Source organism: Simochromis diagramma, unplaced genomic scaffold (genome assembly GCF_900408965.1).
Source record: "Simochromis diagramma unplaced genomic scaffold, fSimDia1.1 OVJJ01000603.1, whole genome shotgun sequence".
NCBI lineage: Eukaryota > Metazoa > Chordata > Actinopteri > Cichliformes > Cichlidae > Simochromis > Simochromis diagramma.
This window is the reverse complement of record NW_024387414.1, coordinates 6,868,465-6,886,116: the sequence shown is the minus strand read 5'-3', so window position 1 is coordinate 6,886,116 and position 17,652 is coordinate 6,868,465. Positions and strand designations below refer to the sequence as shown.

General features: G+C 38.0%; 1 protein-coding gene across 1 annotated transcript; it reads left to right on the top strand.

The window, feature by feature from the left end:
• The first annotated feature begins 8,502 nt into the window (after positions 1 to 8,502).
• On the top strand, positions 8,503 to 17,629 carry ap3s2 (adaptor related protein complex 3 subunit sigma 2). The gene is made up of 6 exons (XM_040011952.1): positions 8,503 to 8,571; positions 10,462 to 10,553; positions 11,041 to 11,152; positions 13,867 to 13,938; positions 15,086 to 15,193; positions 16,628 to 17,629. The coding sequence occupies exons 1-6, from the start codon at positions 8,503 to 8,505 to the stop codon at positions 16,751 to 16,753; spliced, it is 579 nt and encodes a 192-aa protein (XP_039867886.1). The 3' UTR covers positions 16,754 to 17,629.
• Positions 17,630 to 17,652: the final 23 nt, after the last annotated feature.

Here is a 17,652-nt window from a genome sequence, read left to right as displayed (position 1 = left end):
TTTCAGCTTTTATCAGAGTATTTTTTTAACACAATTATGTTTTGTTTAGTTTTTTTTAATAGTACAGATACTTTCACTTAAATGCCTAATGTGTGTGCCTAAAAGGTATCATGCTGTCATGGCTTGTGGAGACTGTTGTAGCATCTCCTGCAACAACAAAGGAATGAAAAGATACTGAAATGCTGCCACCTTGAGGGGAACAGACGTAACTGAGTGTGGGACAAAAAAGACTGAATGGAAAATTTTATACCGCTTTTTTTTTTTAAAAAAAACAAACAAACAAAAAGAACCCGACATATTCCTCTTGAAGTTATAGGTACACTCTCAGAAATAGAGGTACGAGAGAAGAACATTTTTGTACCTATAGGTACATTTTTTTAAAAATGTTCCCTTAAAAGTACAATACTGGTCTTTAAAAGTCCAGAAATGCCCCTTTAAAGGTTCAATTTGAAATAAAGTACAAATCTGTACCATTTTGACCTGTACTGCAGTGACAGTGGCAGAATGTGGTAATGGGTCAGCATGGGAAAATCTGGATGGGCCTGGTTAATTGTAAAATTCATATGAGATTTGAGTGTGCTCATAAAAAGCTACATGTTATAATCAAATCTGTTGGTCCTCTCCTCTGTACGTAAATTATCCTATGATGCAAAGAATATCCGTAACCTACCTTTGTGTAAGTTATGTTAAATTATATTAAAAAACACACACACACACAATGACATGCAGGCACAACCAAATGATGTTAAAAAAAAATAACATGTGCCTTTTTTTACATGCCACATGGAAGCTGTGATCCTTATAATCCTTTCCTTGGACAACATATTGATCTCTATTTGAAAAAGCAGCATAACTAAGAGGAAAAATGTAGACAGGTGACAAGAAGAAGAAAAACTAGCAAACAGTGTATTAGTAAAGTAGCATATAATTGTTTTTCAGATCAATTTCATACAGTTTAGGGACCTCCGGTGTCCTCTGCATGGGGGCATTGGCACCCTGAAAGCGACCACTCCCATCAGGACTTTGTACTGATATGAACAGATTAATCCCTGCGAGGGACAAATGATAAAAGAGCCACCTGATTTGTTCTGCAACTTTGTTATACTGTAGCCCTATGAGCTGAGTACAGGAAAGCCGAACAGGTTTCTAAAACAACCCATTAATGAAACTGACTTTTACTTACATTTGATTCTCAGACAGATACAACTGCTGTGATCTTTTGAGGTCTGAGGCCCAGCCAGAGGAAGTGGAGGGCCAGCAGCTTGTGATGCTGTGAGAGAAGCAGACAGTAAACAAAACCATCCATAGAAGAGCCCCTGACAGTTTTGATTATCCCTGTAATTACAGGCCGCTTTCATCACTTCAAGAGCAGAGCACAGAAGCATTATTTGAAAGCCACGCATTACCTCAGCTCTGGCAGACAGCACTCAGCATCCGTCACAATCCAACAATTAGCACTGAGGAGAAAAAAAAAATTCACATTAAAAATGAAGTGAATATCAGTGGCCACCCAAGAGTCCAAATACAGTGAGTCACCCTCTAACAAGTGCTCACTGTACCAACATGACCCCCTGTGCCAGAGAATGTTGTGCCTGTCCACTTGCATTTGTTAAGTCCCTATTAAAGTCCCCATGAAGGCAGCCGGCGGGCCCACCTACCTCGACTGTCCCGGTGGAATCCATTCTCGCACTTCACTCATGTGGAAATAAGCCTGTTTACCACCAACGGGTCACACATGCTAATGAGCGTCTGTTTGTTTTCCACTGTGCTCATGCAGGAGGAAGGGAATTTAGGGGGGAAATAATAGATGATATGCAGACAACAGCCTGGGTGGCTTTGCAGCACTAATGATGAAAAACGTACAACAGAGAATTAATGGAAATGAAATCAGAACAGGAAATGCGGTGTGACATTTTGATGAGTCTGGGCCTGAGGTACAGAATGGCGTCTGGCCCCATGTGAAAGTAGTAGCTGCAGGTCAGGCACCTTTGACTGCGTGTGTGACAAATAAGTTGTAATATACTGTGCAGAATTATATACTTGTATGCACAATGGAATACACTAATGAGCCAGTGCATTTTTATTGTGGGTAGATATCGTAAACCCTCACAGGCAAACACCCACACACTCTCTGGGAACCACAGCGCCAGCATACTGTACGTCATATAGCCTCAAAGGGATGGACAGTAAGAATCAAGAAGAAAGTTCTGTGAAAAAATATTTGCCCCATTGCTGATTTCTTTCTTTCGTTCTTTAGGTCAGTGTTCATGATTTTGCAGTAAGAAAGAGGCTGAAAAAAAAATGGCTTCCATAAAAAAGGTCCAAGGCAAACCCCACAGCTGACCAAAACAACACAAAGATTCGTCTCTCACTGGACAAAAACATCTTGATGATCCCCATGACTTTTGGGAAAATATTCCGACAATATTCAGACTGACAAGATCTATTATATCTGGCTAAACTAACACAGGATGTCATAAGTGGTAGTGTGATGGTCTGGGGTTGCTTTGCTGTTTCATGACCTGGATGACTTACCATAATTGATAGAATCAGGAATTCTGCTCTCTGCCAGAAAATCCTAAATGAGAATGTCCGGCCATCAGTTCATGCCCTGAAGCTCAAGCGGAGTTGGGTTAAGAAGCAGGATAATGATCAGAAAGACACCAGCAAGTCCACCTCTGAAGGCTTTAAAAAAAACCAAAATGAAGGTTTTGGAGTGGCCCAGTAAAAGTCTGGAGTTGAGAGGCTTTCACATGAGCACATGATCCGGAAAACTCTCCAATATGGCTGAATTAAAACAATTCTGCAAAGAAGAGTGGGACAGAAGTCCTCCACGGCGATGTGAAAGACTGATTGTCAGTTATCGTAAATGCTGACTGCAGTTCTTGCTTCCCAGCGTGGCACAACCAGTGATTGGGTTTAGGAGGCAGTGACTTTTTTACACAGGGCCAGGAAGGTATGGATTGCTTTCCCCCCCTAAATTATTGAAATAGTTATTTTAAAACAGCACTTTGTATTTACTTGAGTCATCTTTGTCTGATTTTAAAACAAGAAGGCAGAAACTACTTTTCACTGTTTACTGTAGAGGTGGGGACATTGTCTTGCACAATGTGTGATATTTTCCTCATTCTACTACTCAAACTCAACACCTGCATGTAATCTTTAACTGAGCTTTGTTTATTACTTACAAATTACCACATTGTCATCCTTTCTTTAGTTAAGACATGTTTCAAAAGATCTTTTTTTTCCCATTTGACCTTAAAAAAAGCCACCCATGCTTTCATCTCATCAAATTTGGGCTCTAATAATTCCTGCTACTTTGGTGTGAGCCAAAAGCCTACCTCCCACCTCGAGTTTATTTAAATTTCAGTACCCAGAATTTTCTTCAGTACCACACTGACTATCTATTAGATATCAAACTGATTTTAAGCTTTCATTATATATTAAATCAGACTTTATGAACTGAGCAGCTAACTGTGTTCCACAGGTCAGAACTTCTCAACTGCTCCCCGAGCTGCTTCACTACAAAAAGGACATTTTCTGTTGCTGCTGAAGTCTTTACCAGAAGGATCACTCCTCTCGATATATTTTACTTAATATTCAGACTGATATCTACGTGAAAAGTAAATACAAGAACTATGGAGGTTACATGTCTGGGGTCAATTGTGTAAATGACAAATACACTCTATTTTATTTTTATGCAATCAATCAATAAGAATTACACACAGAGCAACCTGTTGTAATAAAACTACTATTTCAGCCGACTGTCTCTCTGGTATTCATCTTTGGTTTTCTGTAGGGATACTTCTAAAGATTAGCTACATGTTTATCGTGAGATTTATCTGTTAATGCTTGCAAACTACAGCTAATTAAAATGTAGGATATTATCTCAGTTTGTGTTATGGGAAGACAAATACTGTGCAGTCCCACCTGAACCAGGACACCTGCTCGCCCTAAACAACATGGAGGTTTATTGAGCTGTACTCAAAGAAATGGGATTACCTTGAGGTACATGCCTCACTTCCCATTCATACATTCTGCATTGAAACTTCAACAACAAAAAGTTAAAAAAAAAAAAACCTCTTTCGTTGTTTGTTTTTTGAAGGAGTTTAGATTTTTATGCAACTTGTTTAAAGAATGCTACTCGAGATGATCAGAGCATGAGAAGTGCACAGGCATTAGTCCCAGAAGCATATAGTATTATACAAAGACAATGCAGCAAAAAATCAGAACTTACTTGAAACACTTATGGCTCTCCTAAAGTTCTGGTACCCACTGAAGCTGACTCAGAGAAAACTGTGAAGACAGGTGGGTTTTGAAGAGGTTTTGTCATTTGCCTTTTGGACTTTGGTCCACCCACTCCTGGTCTTCTTTCTGTCCTGAATAATTTCCTTCTGTGTGTCCTTTTTCACAGCTTGGCTTACTCAAATTCAAATTCAAAATCTCGTGTCCTGCTTATGATGTTAAAGCTTGTGATATCCTTTTTTCCTCTGTCACCCTCACCTGTTAAATCTGTGCTGGAGCAGATGGATAGTTTGAAAGTGGTTTAGCATCCCGTGAATAGAAACATTATGCAGCAGCACTGTCACTTGGACACCTTTGTGTGACGGAGCAGTATCTCGGGAAGCAGCTGCAAGGATGTCTCAGGGGTATTTCATCATCAGCAGTGTCCTCATGCACAAACAAAGTCACAAGCCTTGGAGTTTCAGGTTGTAGTTCAAGGGATTTTCCGATCTGTGTTTTTGACCTTGGTTTATGATTTCTCTCTCATTGGTAATATTAGAATTAAGAAAATCTGTTGTTATTCTCATTGAAACATTTATGGGGACTGTTTTTCTTATGTGTTGCAGCAATGTAAAACACAACTGATTGCATTTGGTCTCTTCCTGAAACTAAAATAAGAAATCATTATTTATACCTTTTGGTTGCTCCCAAACTGATCACTTCATCTCTTGTCTTGTTTGTATGTTTTAACAAAGTATAACAAAGGAATTATTTTATTTTATATTAAGCTCATTTCATTCTGGAGGAAAGGTGATGAAGCAAAGGATACTTGTAAGTATTCTGCCCAATCCCAAAGTCCATGATTGTGGATGTTAAGGTGCTTTCCTGGTAAATAAGTAAGTAAGGACTTTTAGGTTTTCCCCACTGTCAAATTATAGAGTGAAAGCTGGTGTGCAATGAGTTGCCGTGTTAGAGGATTATGCATAAGGATAGGGTGAGATGGAGGCAGATGATCTGCTGCGGCAACCCTTATTGGAAGAAGCTGAAAGAAGAAGAAAAAAGGTGGCTATTAATATTTTGAGCCCTTTTGGGGTATTTTCTATATGCATGCATTCCTGGAAACTATAGATTTATCCACTGTTAATATAAGGAAAGACCATAAAAAGGTATTAAATATATCTCTAGAAGGAGAATCTGCATATTACAAGAAAAAAGTCTTTATATAAAAGTGCAAACACATGCACCTGTTTGTTTTAAAATTAACCAGCTTCTAGTGGCTGTATGAGCACGTAAAATGCATGTTGGTTTAGTCATTCTTAGATATGTTGAAAGTGTCGCCCTTAGAAACCTAAAGTAAAGAGGGTTTTTTTTTAACATTGAGCATGTGATGTATTTAAATTGTATATTGGACATAGACACCTTGATGCCACCCAAAACCTTCTGTGAATCCTTCTGTGAAAATATACCTCTTGGTGCTTTAAAATTGGATGTCATGAACACAGTCTGTGTTTCACTTTTATCAAGAACACGGCACACCTGAGGAACTTGTAGTATCAACATGTATATAGGCTTACCCTACCTCCCTAACATGAATATTATGTTGTATCCAGTAAGATTTTAAACTAGCTAGAGTCCATAAATTTATCAGGAAAGTTTTTTCTGAGATCATATATCAATGGACTTAAAGCAGAGGTCTCAAACTTGCAGCCTGTATATTGACTTGAAGAAATATATAGCAATTTGGCACTTCAAGTTACCTTTTTAAGGAGGATTTGTTCGCTGCTGAGTGCAATGCTGAAGTAAGTTCTTTAAAAAGCAAAAATATGAGCACAGTACAAACATGTTGAGGGATTGGCCGTGTTAGTTCAGTGAGAGTTATTTGTAAAGAAAACAATTTTCACTAGTAGTCAAAAACTAATGTGTACACACATGTCTGCATTTTTTTGTTAAATAAGAACAAAATTATAGCATAAGTGCTGCCACGTGTCTGACCAGAAAGAGAGTGAATGGAAAAAATTGCATTCACGTTTACAGTTTTGTCTTGTTATACAAGATTTGAAATGTAAAAAAATCACAAAACAAACCCCAAAACAAAACACTACACACAGAACAGATCCAACACGGAAGCGAAATGTACGTGGCAATAACTTATTACAAAGGGTGAAGCCGTGAAAACACTAGTGCGAAGAGAGAGAAAACAGGATTAGTACAAGTATTTAGCGAGAGCAACCCCCCAAAACAAAACAAAACACGCACCATTATTTTTTGTACTCCGTGGACACTAAAGTGGCCCCCCAATGAGATGAAAGTGCCAGCAGTGCCCCACGGCTCACTTAAGTTTGAGACCTCTCATTTAAAGGGTTCTGTACAGCTGGACTTCTTTTTGGAAATCAGAGTTTCCCCTCTGGTGGACAATATATAGAATGCAGGCTGATGGCTTTAAAATTCAGGCCTGGTCTACCCGCATCTGTTACATGGAGTCATGCAGTACAATTCGTTATCTAACCCAAACTAATTTAATTTGAATACGTAATCCTTGTCAAACTAAATGAAAAACTAAACAATGGATTCAAAATATGCAAAATGAAACACTTTTTTTGAAGATACAACTTGAGATATAAGCTTAATGTCATCTTACAATGACAGCTTTTCTTTATGGAAACATATTTTATAGTAGATGATTAAAACCTCCAAGTGTACTAGAAATGTTTAAATATCCTAAAGAAAAACTCAGCAACTTCTTATTTTTTCTCGGCAGAAAAAAATAAAAAACAAAAAAACATCTTCAAAGCATGCTAACATGCCATCTTTCACCATTTTTCCATTTGGGCAATTAAATTTTCCTGTTTGGCACACATGTGTTAATTGTTGAGAACTTTTGCTACAATATTACATAATTTGGGTCTTGATCCGGTTTTTTGACCACCCACTGTAGATCAAAGGAAAAAGAGTTTCCAAGGCAGTGTGAAGCAGCTGACCCAAGTACAAAGGTTCCAATAATTAACATGGTGCCTCAGCTGATGGTGCATTAGTCACGAAGACCCGAAAATTACATAATGTGTCAGGTGGATAGCCTCACAAAGTGAAAAGTATAGACCACCACTGTGAAGACTGAGGACTGGGTATACTTACTGCAATAAAATTTCAATCCCAAGAAACCTTTGGCTGTCTGATAGGAAGCCAAAAACTGCAGACATATTTAAGCAAGAAAAAATTAATATCTGATTTTATGTGGGTTTTAGAGGTTTTTGTTTATGTTTTTAAGCACTTTTGGCTAAGGCTTACTAAAGTTATGCAAGTGATTTTACAAAATACACTCACTGGCCACTTCATTAGGTGCACATACATTTGCCTTTACAACTGCCTTCATTCTTTATGGCATAGGTTCAACAATGTGCTGAAAACAATCCTCTGATATTTTGGTCCATAATGACATGATGCCAGATTTATCAGCTGCACGTACATAATGTGAATCTCTTGTCCCAACACATCCCAAATGTATTCTATTGAATTAAAATCCCATCGTGTTCAAGAAACCAGTTTAACAGGATTTAAGGATTTGTGATATGGCACATTATTCTGCAGAAAGTAACTATCAGATGATGAGCAAACTGTGGGCACAATGGTCAGCAACAATACTCAGGTAGGCTTTGCCATTTGTTCATTTGTTACCAAAGTGTGCCAGGAAAATCTCCCACACCATTACACCATCAGCAGTCTGAACTGTTAATACAAACCAGTATGGAGCCATGCTTTCATGTTGCTTACCCCAAATTCTGACCCTATTATCTAAATGTCACAGCAAAAACTGAGATACAACAGGGAACTTGTTTCAAATCTTCTGTTTTCCAGTTTTGGTATGCCACTGACAGTTATAGCCTCAGTTTCCTGTTCTTACACAACTGGAATGGCACCCAGTGTGGTCTTCTGCTGTTTTAAGGTTTAATGTGATGTGCATTCAGACCTGGTTTTGTTGTATATTAGTTTAGCTTTCATCCATAAATCAGCAACACTACAACAAACGTACTTGCTCAGGTTTTTGGTTTATTGACGTTAATTATTTCTTGGATAGCTTGTATGGCAGACAGACCCAGAACGAAAATCTATGCGGAACCTTTTGTCATGAGCGGGTCTGGCTGACCGCTGCGGTGCAACCGGATGTAGCTGAACGAGACATCCGGTTGCAGGGAGCTCGGAAGCTAACGTCGAGCAGAGAGTCAAAATCGTAACATTTTGAGAATTTTCCACGCTGTACTTTGATAACGCCAAAGAACAGACATGATTAAAGCCATATTAATTTTTAACAACCACGGGAAGCCGCGGCTGATCAGATTCTATCAGTATTTTGTGAGTATTGTAGCAAATACTGCTGAAACAATTTGTTTACCTTACAATCTGTATTTGATTAGCGTTTGTGACCTTTCGTGTAATGAGCAGCACCACATATATTTCAGAGATCCTGACATATTTATTATGAGATATTTTCCTGTAGCCAAGTAAAACTATTAGCGGATCACGTGAGCAAGAAAGGGAACAAACTTGGAGCTCAGTCACTCTTCAGTTTTACTTCCTTTCTATTAAAATAGACCTCTCTCTATATAAAAGTATATAGGCGTTATATAATTAAGGAGTAGCTATCTGTGAAGATAAATCCACTTAAATCGTACATATGTATGTATTAGCCGGACTATCTGTCCTGAAATCACTGACTTTGCTTCATCCTTGTCTGTTTAATTACATAACAGACAACATAAATAAATGGTTTTACCAGGAGAACTCTTTTATCATAGTTATCAAAACTCATTTAAAAATGGCGGCTGTGCTTCAGTGACTGCAGATTTGTCTGTAAGTAGGTTTATTTAATTTGTTTACTGTATAATAGAAATCAAGTAGACTTGCCTCTAAAACATATGATGTGGGTTTATGTCATCTTATATATTTTTATTTATAAATATAAAAATTATGACAGTGTGGAGTGTACTTTAGTCATGGGAAAGGAATTAGGATTTTATTATGCCCAGTGTAATAATAATAATAATAATAATAATAATAATGGATTGGATTTATATAGCGCTTTTCAAGGCACCCAAAGCGCTTTACAATACCAGCGCTATACAAGTCATTGCTTATTTATCTGGTGTCATTTACCCTAACATCATTTTGCTAATATGTGCTAATATCACAAAAAATAATATTTTAAACACACGATGTAGACTAAAGGCAACAGGTGTATATGTGTGTAAGCAGTGTGTAGGATGTAAGCTATACGCTTAGAGGGATCTTTCCGTATCTACAGTTTGTATTCCATTCAAGTGTTTCTTGGATGCAAAGTGGTTTTAAAGAAAGTAACCAATTAACTCTAAGTAGGCTTGCATGCAAATTTTATATAAAGTCAGCAAGCACAAGACTTAGGTGATTTGTCTTAGGTTCATATTCCTATTTTAAGGTTCATAATTCAATTAAAATGTATCTATATAATGACAATTTACAGCATCAGGCATCTCAAGACACTTCATACTGCAAGATAAAGACCCCAACATTAAGACGATTCCTGTTAGTAAGCGCTTGGCAACACTGGGAAGAGGGCGATCACTTTTAACAATTAAATGACATCAAAGTTGCTGACAGCTGCAGGGAACACGAGGAATAAAGTTACTCCTCATGATCTATTTACTTACTGATGTACATAAGAGAATGAACCTCAGTGAGCTATCAGGTTACTGAGGTTCACAGGCTTTTCCTGGAGTGATGACATTATTTTAGAGAAAATTGATTAGTCAGTGTGAGGTAGTTTTGTGTGTGTTCATGAGTTATTACAAAGTGAGCCACCTTCCTATCAGGTTTTAACCCCACAGGGGTTAAAACCCCACAGGGGTTAAAACCTGAAGTTACCTGGCTAAATCCCTAATCCTTCCATGAAGTGTAGGCCTCTGCTCCACTCTTTAAACCAACTGATGGCTCTAAATAATCATGTGCATTTTTTTTCTCCATTATTTTATATTGATAAAACTTATTGTATAGGACAGCAAATATATCAAATCTGTGATGGAGCAATATTGGCTAACCGATATATTGTTCAGGTCCTACTGTAGAGGTTTTACTTAACGTGGTTAAAAATAAGTAAAAGTCTAAGTAATGCGTTATTGGCAAATATATTTAGACTTTTTAAAATTAATTTCTATTTATTTATTTTGACAATTATGGAGTTAATGGAGTTTGTAACGTATTTGCTTGCAGGCGGAGGACATGCAGCAGCAGATCATTCGGGAGACTTTTCATTTGGTATCTAAAAGAGATGACAACGTCTGCAACTTCTTGGAGGGTGGAAGGTAAGTCAGGTGTTCTTTTATGCAATTCTGTTTGTATCACAGGTTACAATAAAACAAATCCTCTATATATGCATGTGCGTACTCTAAGTACAGCTATAAATGATAAGGTTGTTACTGCTTAGCTAGGCACAGCTGTCACAAAAGCTGGTTTAATAGATCTCTGTCAGAGTGTCTTGATACATGCTCACCTGGGATCTCTGTCAGAGGCAGAGAGGCACACTTGTTGTTTGACTAGTTGTGTGTCGTCACATTTTAATTCGACAAATACTAACTGTTGTAAATCCTGAGCCAGCTTTGGGCATTCTGACATTACTTTACAGCAGCTGTGGATGCAGTGGTCTAGCTTTAACCACTAGATGGAGACAAATATTCAAAAGTCTCCATCATATCTTTCAAGTGAATTAACAGCAAACAAGTTTAGTCTATTTCAGAATGAAGCTACTCCTGAATGCCTTTTGAAGTTGTTCTTTTTTTAATCTGCTTTCAGTCTCATTGGTGGCTCTGACTACAAGCTGATTTACCGACACTACGCCACTCTATACTTTGTTTTTTGTGTCGACTCATCGGAGAGCGAGCTCGGCATACTGGACCTGATCCAGGTCAGCTGCTCTTTTGTTGAATGGCTCTTTGGAAATATTTGACATGGAATCACACAACCACTACACCAAGCTTGTAAAGCAGACACTTGACCCTGGAGCAAAAAGTACAATTGCAGGGTGTCTACTGGTCCTTAAATACACAAATATCCATTAAAGGCATTAGGAGTATTAACTCTCAAGCATTCAAACTATTCTAGTTACAAAAATGACCAGGTGGGATCATTCGTCAGTTTCAGTTTCTGTTTAGAATACATATGTTCTTTTCCTTATCTATAATATATATTCTAAAATATTCTAAAAAATTAATTCTGGTTTTCAGTCATAAGGGTAAGAGTTATCAGTGTTGAATACTGTGCCATGAGACTTGAGGTGGGTTCTGGCAGTTGTCTGCAGGTTTATAAGAGGTGCCAAATTTAACGAATTATCATTTTATCTTCACACGGACAATTTCCAGCTTAGGTGAAATGATGAATGATAGCTGTGAGTGTGTTATGTAAAACAATCTAGTAATGGATGGGAAGAGGTAAATATCGCTTTTCTTCACATTTAAACTATCAACACATGTGACTAATTGGTGTTTTATTGTGAAAATACTGACTGCAAGAAAGATGAAAACAAATTAGTTGCGACTGTGTTTCAACCAGTTTGCTTCTTTGGTGAGTCAATCAGTGAAAACTCAGTCAACAGCCTGAAAGAATAATATTGAAGATTTTTATTTGTAAACCGAAATGACAAAGTCAAAACCTAAAACAACTTAGGCCAATAAAATAAATGCAATGTAACAAAACAGCTTGGAAGGGTAAAAATTACACAAATAACAGATCTCACTTTAATAGAAAATTAAACAAACAAACAAAAAAGAAAAAGCCAAGAGAACACTGATTTAAAATCTTAATGTGTTCTTATCGCGTCCATTGTCACTGGTCTGTTAAATTAGTCACCTAGGTATGCAGTCTGCTTCTACAAACATTTGTGAAAAAATTTGTGAAAAAAGTTGCCAACTCTCTGCAGAGTCTGTTGCTGCAGACCTCCAAACTAAATGTGGCCTTCAGATTAACTCAAGAACAGTGCACAGAGAGCTTCAACGAATGGGTTTCTGTGTCTGAGCAGGTGCATATATTCCTTACATCACCAAGTGCAATGCAAAGCATTGGATGGAGTGGTGTAAAGACTAGACTAGACTGGACTAGAGCAGTGGAGGTGTGTTGTCTTTTGTGACAAATCATGCTTCTCTGTCTGGCAATCTGATAGATGAGTCTGGGTTTGGCGGTTTCCAGGAGAACGGTCCTTGTCTGACTGCACTTTGCCAAGTGTAAAGGTAGACACACGGGTGGGTGGGGGTGTTTATCGTGCAGGGTTGTTTTTCAGGAGTTGGGCACGGCCTCTGAGTTCCAGTGAAACAAACTGTTAATCCTTTGGCATACCAAGATGTTTTGGACAATTCCATGCTCCTAACTTTGTGGGGACAGTTTGGGGATTGCCACTTCCTGTTCCAACATGACTGCACCTAATAGAACACCTCCGAGATTAGAGTGGAGACTGCGAGCCAGACCTTCTTGTCCAACATCAGTGTCTGACCTCACAAATGCACATGTGGAAAAATCGTCAAAAAGTCCCATAAACACACTCCTTAACCTTATGGAAAGCCTCCCAGAAGAGTTGAAGCTGTTGTAGCTGCAAAGAATGGGCTGACATAAAAATTAAACCCTATGGATTAAGAATGGGATTTCACTCAAGTTCATATGAATGTGAAGGCAGACAAATGAATACTTTTGGCAACATGGTGTATGGTACAAGAAGGAGCCTACTGAGTGAAATCTTACAAATAAATCCCTCTGTTATTATGCTTCTGTCAGCAGAGTTGAAACAGATGTGAGAGGTGAGAGGCACAGTTATTTGGATGACCTCAGCTAATGGATGAATCCAAACACTGTGTTGATCCAAACTGAATTCAAGCAGAAATGATTCGAGGAAATTCTTTTAGCATCTATTGCAAGCATGGATGCATTCCAGCAGCTAAGAGTTAAATATCCAGGCCAGAGAAACATTTTTTTGCAGTGAGGTGTCTAGGATTTTGCCACTTTTCAATCAGAACTGGTGTATCCACATTTTATCTTATCACTCAGATTACTGTTCCCGTTCAGCCGAAAAGTGTTGAAGTTTGGGAATGCGTCTGTGAAAACACAATGTACAACACTCACTGTTCTCTGTGTTCTCAGTATTCTAAGATGCTGCTGCTTTAACAATAAATGGCTTAATATGATTGCGTTATTTTGTTTACATCCAAGATTAATGAACAAATTTGGACAATGTTTATAAACGGAACCATTTAAAAACAAATTCCTTTTACTGTATTTTAAACTGACATCAGTGTGTCTCCTTGGAAACAAGTAAATTTTCACTTTTTTATGTCTTAAATTTCCTTTGGCGGTTGTGTTAAAGAAGTAACTTGTTAAAAAGAAAGCCTGTTATCTCAGATACAGGCTGTACAGGCCTCTCAACAACATTACTACGCAAAGTGCTGATGCACTCACTTTGATTAGGGCTGACATCTGGCTTCACATCTTTATTGTCCCTTTGGGAAATTTGGAAGTTGTTCTACATTTGGCCTGTGACCATCTTAACTATATGTACTTAATCAGCACTCAGACAGTAATACAAATCTGTTATTGAAAATATTTCCCGTTTTGACCCCATTGTTCTCTTCGCTGCAGGTGTTTGTGGAAACGTTGGATAAATGCTTCGAAAATGTCTGCGAACTAGACCTCATATTCCACATGGATAAGGTAAGTGGGGGATAGGGATGCATTTCTGTAGAGCTGCAAGTATTAGTTGAATAATTGCTCAATAAAACTAAATGTGTCAGTAAATGTTTTCAGCTTTCCAAATGTACGAATGTGGTTTCTGGCAGTTTTTTGGCAAAAAGAGCCGTCTCAATTTTCAAGAATTTTAAAGACAGTGATATAAAATGTTAAAAAAAAGCACCGGTCAGGCACAGCTTAGTGGGTCTGTCTTGTATTAAAAGCACAGAGTAGGAGTAGGCTTCCATATCGGAGCAACATACACTGGTGTTTCGAACTTGTGGGAAACTGTCCATAAATATTCGAATGTGACATTAACATGCTGCCATTACAGAATAAACGCTGTCTTGATATTGACTGTAAAGCTGTAGCGGAATAATTGTGTAGGAGCTGTATTCATGGACAGCTTTTTTCTTTTTACCCATTCAATGAAAAGGTTGAGATAAAAGGGAACTTTGTGTTTATGACTGCACTGTAGGCCTGACCCTCAGGTAATGTGCAGTCTATTAGTCTTAGCTGTGCAGCCAGATGCTTTTTTGGAACAGCCTCTTTACTTAACCTTTTCACCTCAGAAATGAATGATTGCATTTCAAATAATATATATCACAGTACATAATAAAGATTTTTTTAAACTGTGTGCAGGGCTTCTTTAGAATTGAAGATGTATGTATGTGCTTCAGGCTACATGTAAATCTGTTTTTCTCTTCTTCTGAGCCTAGCTAGATGTGTTGCTGGAAACTAATCAGACACATCCCCGGCCATCTTGATTGAATTTTCCCAGCAGGAAATGGATGTCATGTGGTGTTGTTAGGTTTGGCCTAAGGAATTTTCCCAAAGCGAAACCTGGAAGTATTTCTTCTTGAAAGAAAAACATGTTCTCGTACATCTCTGGAGGATAGATGCAAATAACCTACGTGGCATTGTAAAAATGTCATTGATACTTACAGTCAGGGGTTTAAAAGAGGCTGACAGATTTGCAGTAGAAGACAGTTTTATGCTGCTGTAAGCATTTTGTGCCCACAGGAATTCAAACATCTGAAGGTTGTGATGGAAAGCTGCTTTGCTTTCCAACTAAACTGCATGCATTTCAGCATTGCTTAGTTTTAATTGCCGTGCTTTGCTCTTTCTGCAGGTCCATTACATTTTGCAGGAGGTGGTGATGGGAGGGATGGTGCTGGAGACTAACATGAATGAGATTGTAGCTCAGGTGGAGGTGCAGAACCGCATGGAGAAGTCAGAGGTCAGATCCGTTCTGTTAAAGGAGCGCACTTGAGGGTTATTGCATGTTTTAGCTTGAAAACAGAAACTCTTGTGAACCCCTAAAATTAATCCTTCATAATAACTTTGGTAATTGAACTTTAAGTAATAATGATTTACTGTTAGCATACAATGAATTACAATTAATTGATTTGCAAACCTTCTATAAACATTAATTGATGGTTCTTGTAAAGTTACACTTGCTGATTATGAAACTTTGTAAATGTTTAATGTAAACATGATTTAAATGGTTGTTTTAGAACCAAAACTGATGTTTATAATACTGGAATTTGTAAGTAGGCAAGTAGCGGTGTTGCATTGTTGTGAGAGTTGGCGTACTGTTTTGGTCACCATTCAGAAATTGTGGTTTAGTTGCAATATCTCTTGTCACAATGTGTTGGAAAATGATGCACCAAGGGCGTCTAAATGTGTGTGTTTATTTAACTAATTTTTAGAATAAGAGCACTGTGAGCACTCACTTGACTAAAGAGACTATTTGCACTGAGCGTCCACTCATAATACTAAGAAGTTAGTCTTACTGTAATATACGAAACCTCTTTTTCTGCAAACTCACCCTACATGATCAGGAGTTGTGCAACCAAAATTAGCACATGTGCATATCTAGCCCTGAGTATCTATATTAGACATTATGATCTTATCATGTTGCATCCAATTTTAGGTTAAAATGACTCATTTGTAGTGTTTTTGCACCTATAACACCTTATAAATAATTTTAATTTCACGACAATAACAATAATCGAATTTATATTAAAAAAACCTGAATGTTGCCTGATGTGTTATGACATCATCGCATTGCTAACAGCCCACTACCAGCTGGCTAAAATCCTACACCAGATGGCACGGGTATGTACAAGTAGACAGAAATATAACTCCTATACAAGGTAAGATTACGTCTGCTTGAAGATTAGCTTTTCAGATTAAGATGACCTTACTTTAAAAATGCTTCATGTAAAGGTGCACCACAAATAAAACTACTGTAAACAAAAAGAGATTTTACACAGCACACTTGCAGCGATTTGTATTTCTTTGGGTATTGAGCAAATCGTCTCACCGAGCCAAAACAGGACCGTAGCAGTTCAGTTAGACTTTGAAATGGTCAAGAATAGCCCTTTATTGTCATTGTACATGTACACGAAATTATGGGAATCAAAGCGTGAAACACAGTGTCAGTCTGACTGAATGAGGTTAATGAGGTTCTCATTCAGTCACATGATCCTTTCATAGTAAAGTCTATATACACAACATGTGTAACTTAACACTGTTGCAGTTTTACTACAGGATTTCCCCCCCGCAGATGCTTAGACTTGTGCCATTACAGCAGCATTAAAGATGAAACGTGATGATTCCACACACGAAGCCTTTAAAGGTGTTTTCTGTGCCATGTTTCTCTGGGCAGGGAGGTCTGTCAGCGGCTCCAGCTCGTGCTGTCTCTGCTGTGAAGAACATGAACCTGCCCGAGATTCCCCGCAACATCAACATTGGAGACATCAATATCAAAGTGCCGAGCCTCTCCCCATTCTGAACAGCTTTCCCGCTGAGCTCTGCGGGGCTGGTGCGCTACTGATATAGTCCTTCTCCACCCAGCTCTCTGGTCAAAACTGAGAACACTGTTTTGTTTATTTTTAATAAATGTACCATAAAACCACATAAGTTTACTTTCACCTTTATTCCTGTATGTATGGGAGGTAAACTGTAAGTGATATTTGATGTCTGTTGTATCCATGTTACAGATTATTTGAAGGATTTGCACAATGATATAAGGTTTGATTCTAGAAAGCATTACGCGTGCTGTTATTATATATGTACTATTGTTTGTGGGGATTTTGGGGCCACCCGATTTACCTTCCTTTTCTAAAGGATAAATAAATGATGTCTTAGCCGTGTGTATTTTTCTACACAGCTCTCCCAAATCTGTTTTCAAAGCATTCCCTCCCTTCTGGATTGAGTTTCTGGACTACATTCAGTTCACTGAAATGTGATCTTAGGCTTCTGTTTCTGGCAAACTTATTGGTTCTTGCCACTTATCCAATTTCTCTTGTTTTTATTTTCCATCTCCTTTATGTGTTTTCCCCCTGATGTCTTTGCGATTTGTGACTAATGGTGTCGTTCTCCAGGGTGCAGAACATGCAAATGATGTTTGGTTATGCCCAAATTTTTAATGTGCTACTGCAAGATCTTGGCAAAATCTGTTAGGAGAGACAGCAGAGTGCAATGACTATAACCATTTTTGGATCATTGAAATGTTTGTATAAAGTATATTTGTGTCTCTTTGGCTGTATTTAGTGGTCAGGTATGTTCAAATTAAGACTTTTATCATGAAATCCTTTTTAGGAAGGAAATGTGTCCTGGTGTCAAAGACCTTTCTTGCGAAGGTAAATTAAATGAATGAAAATCGAAATCCCTGTGGCTGTGCTTTATTCG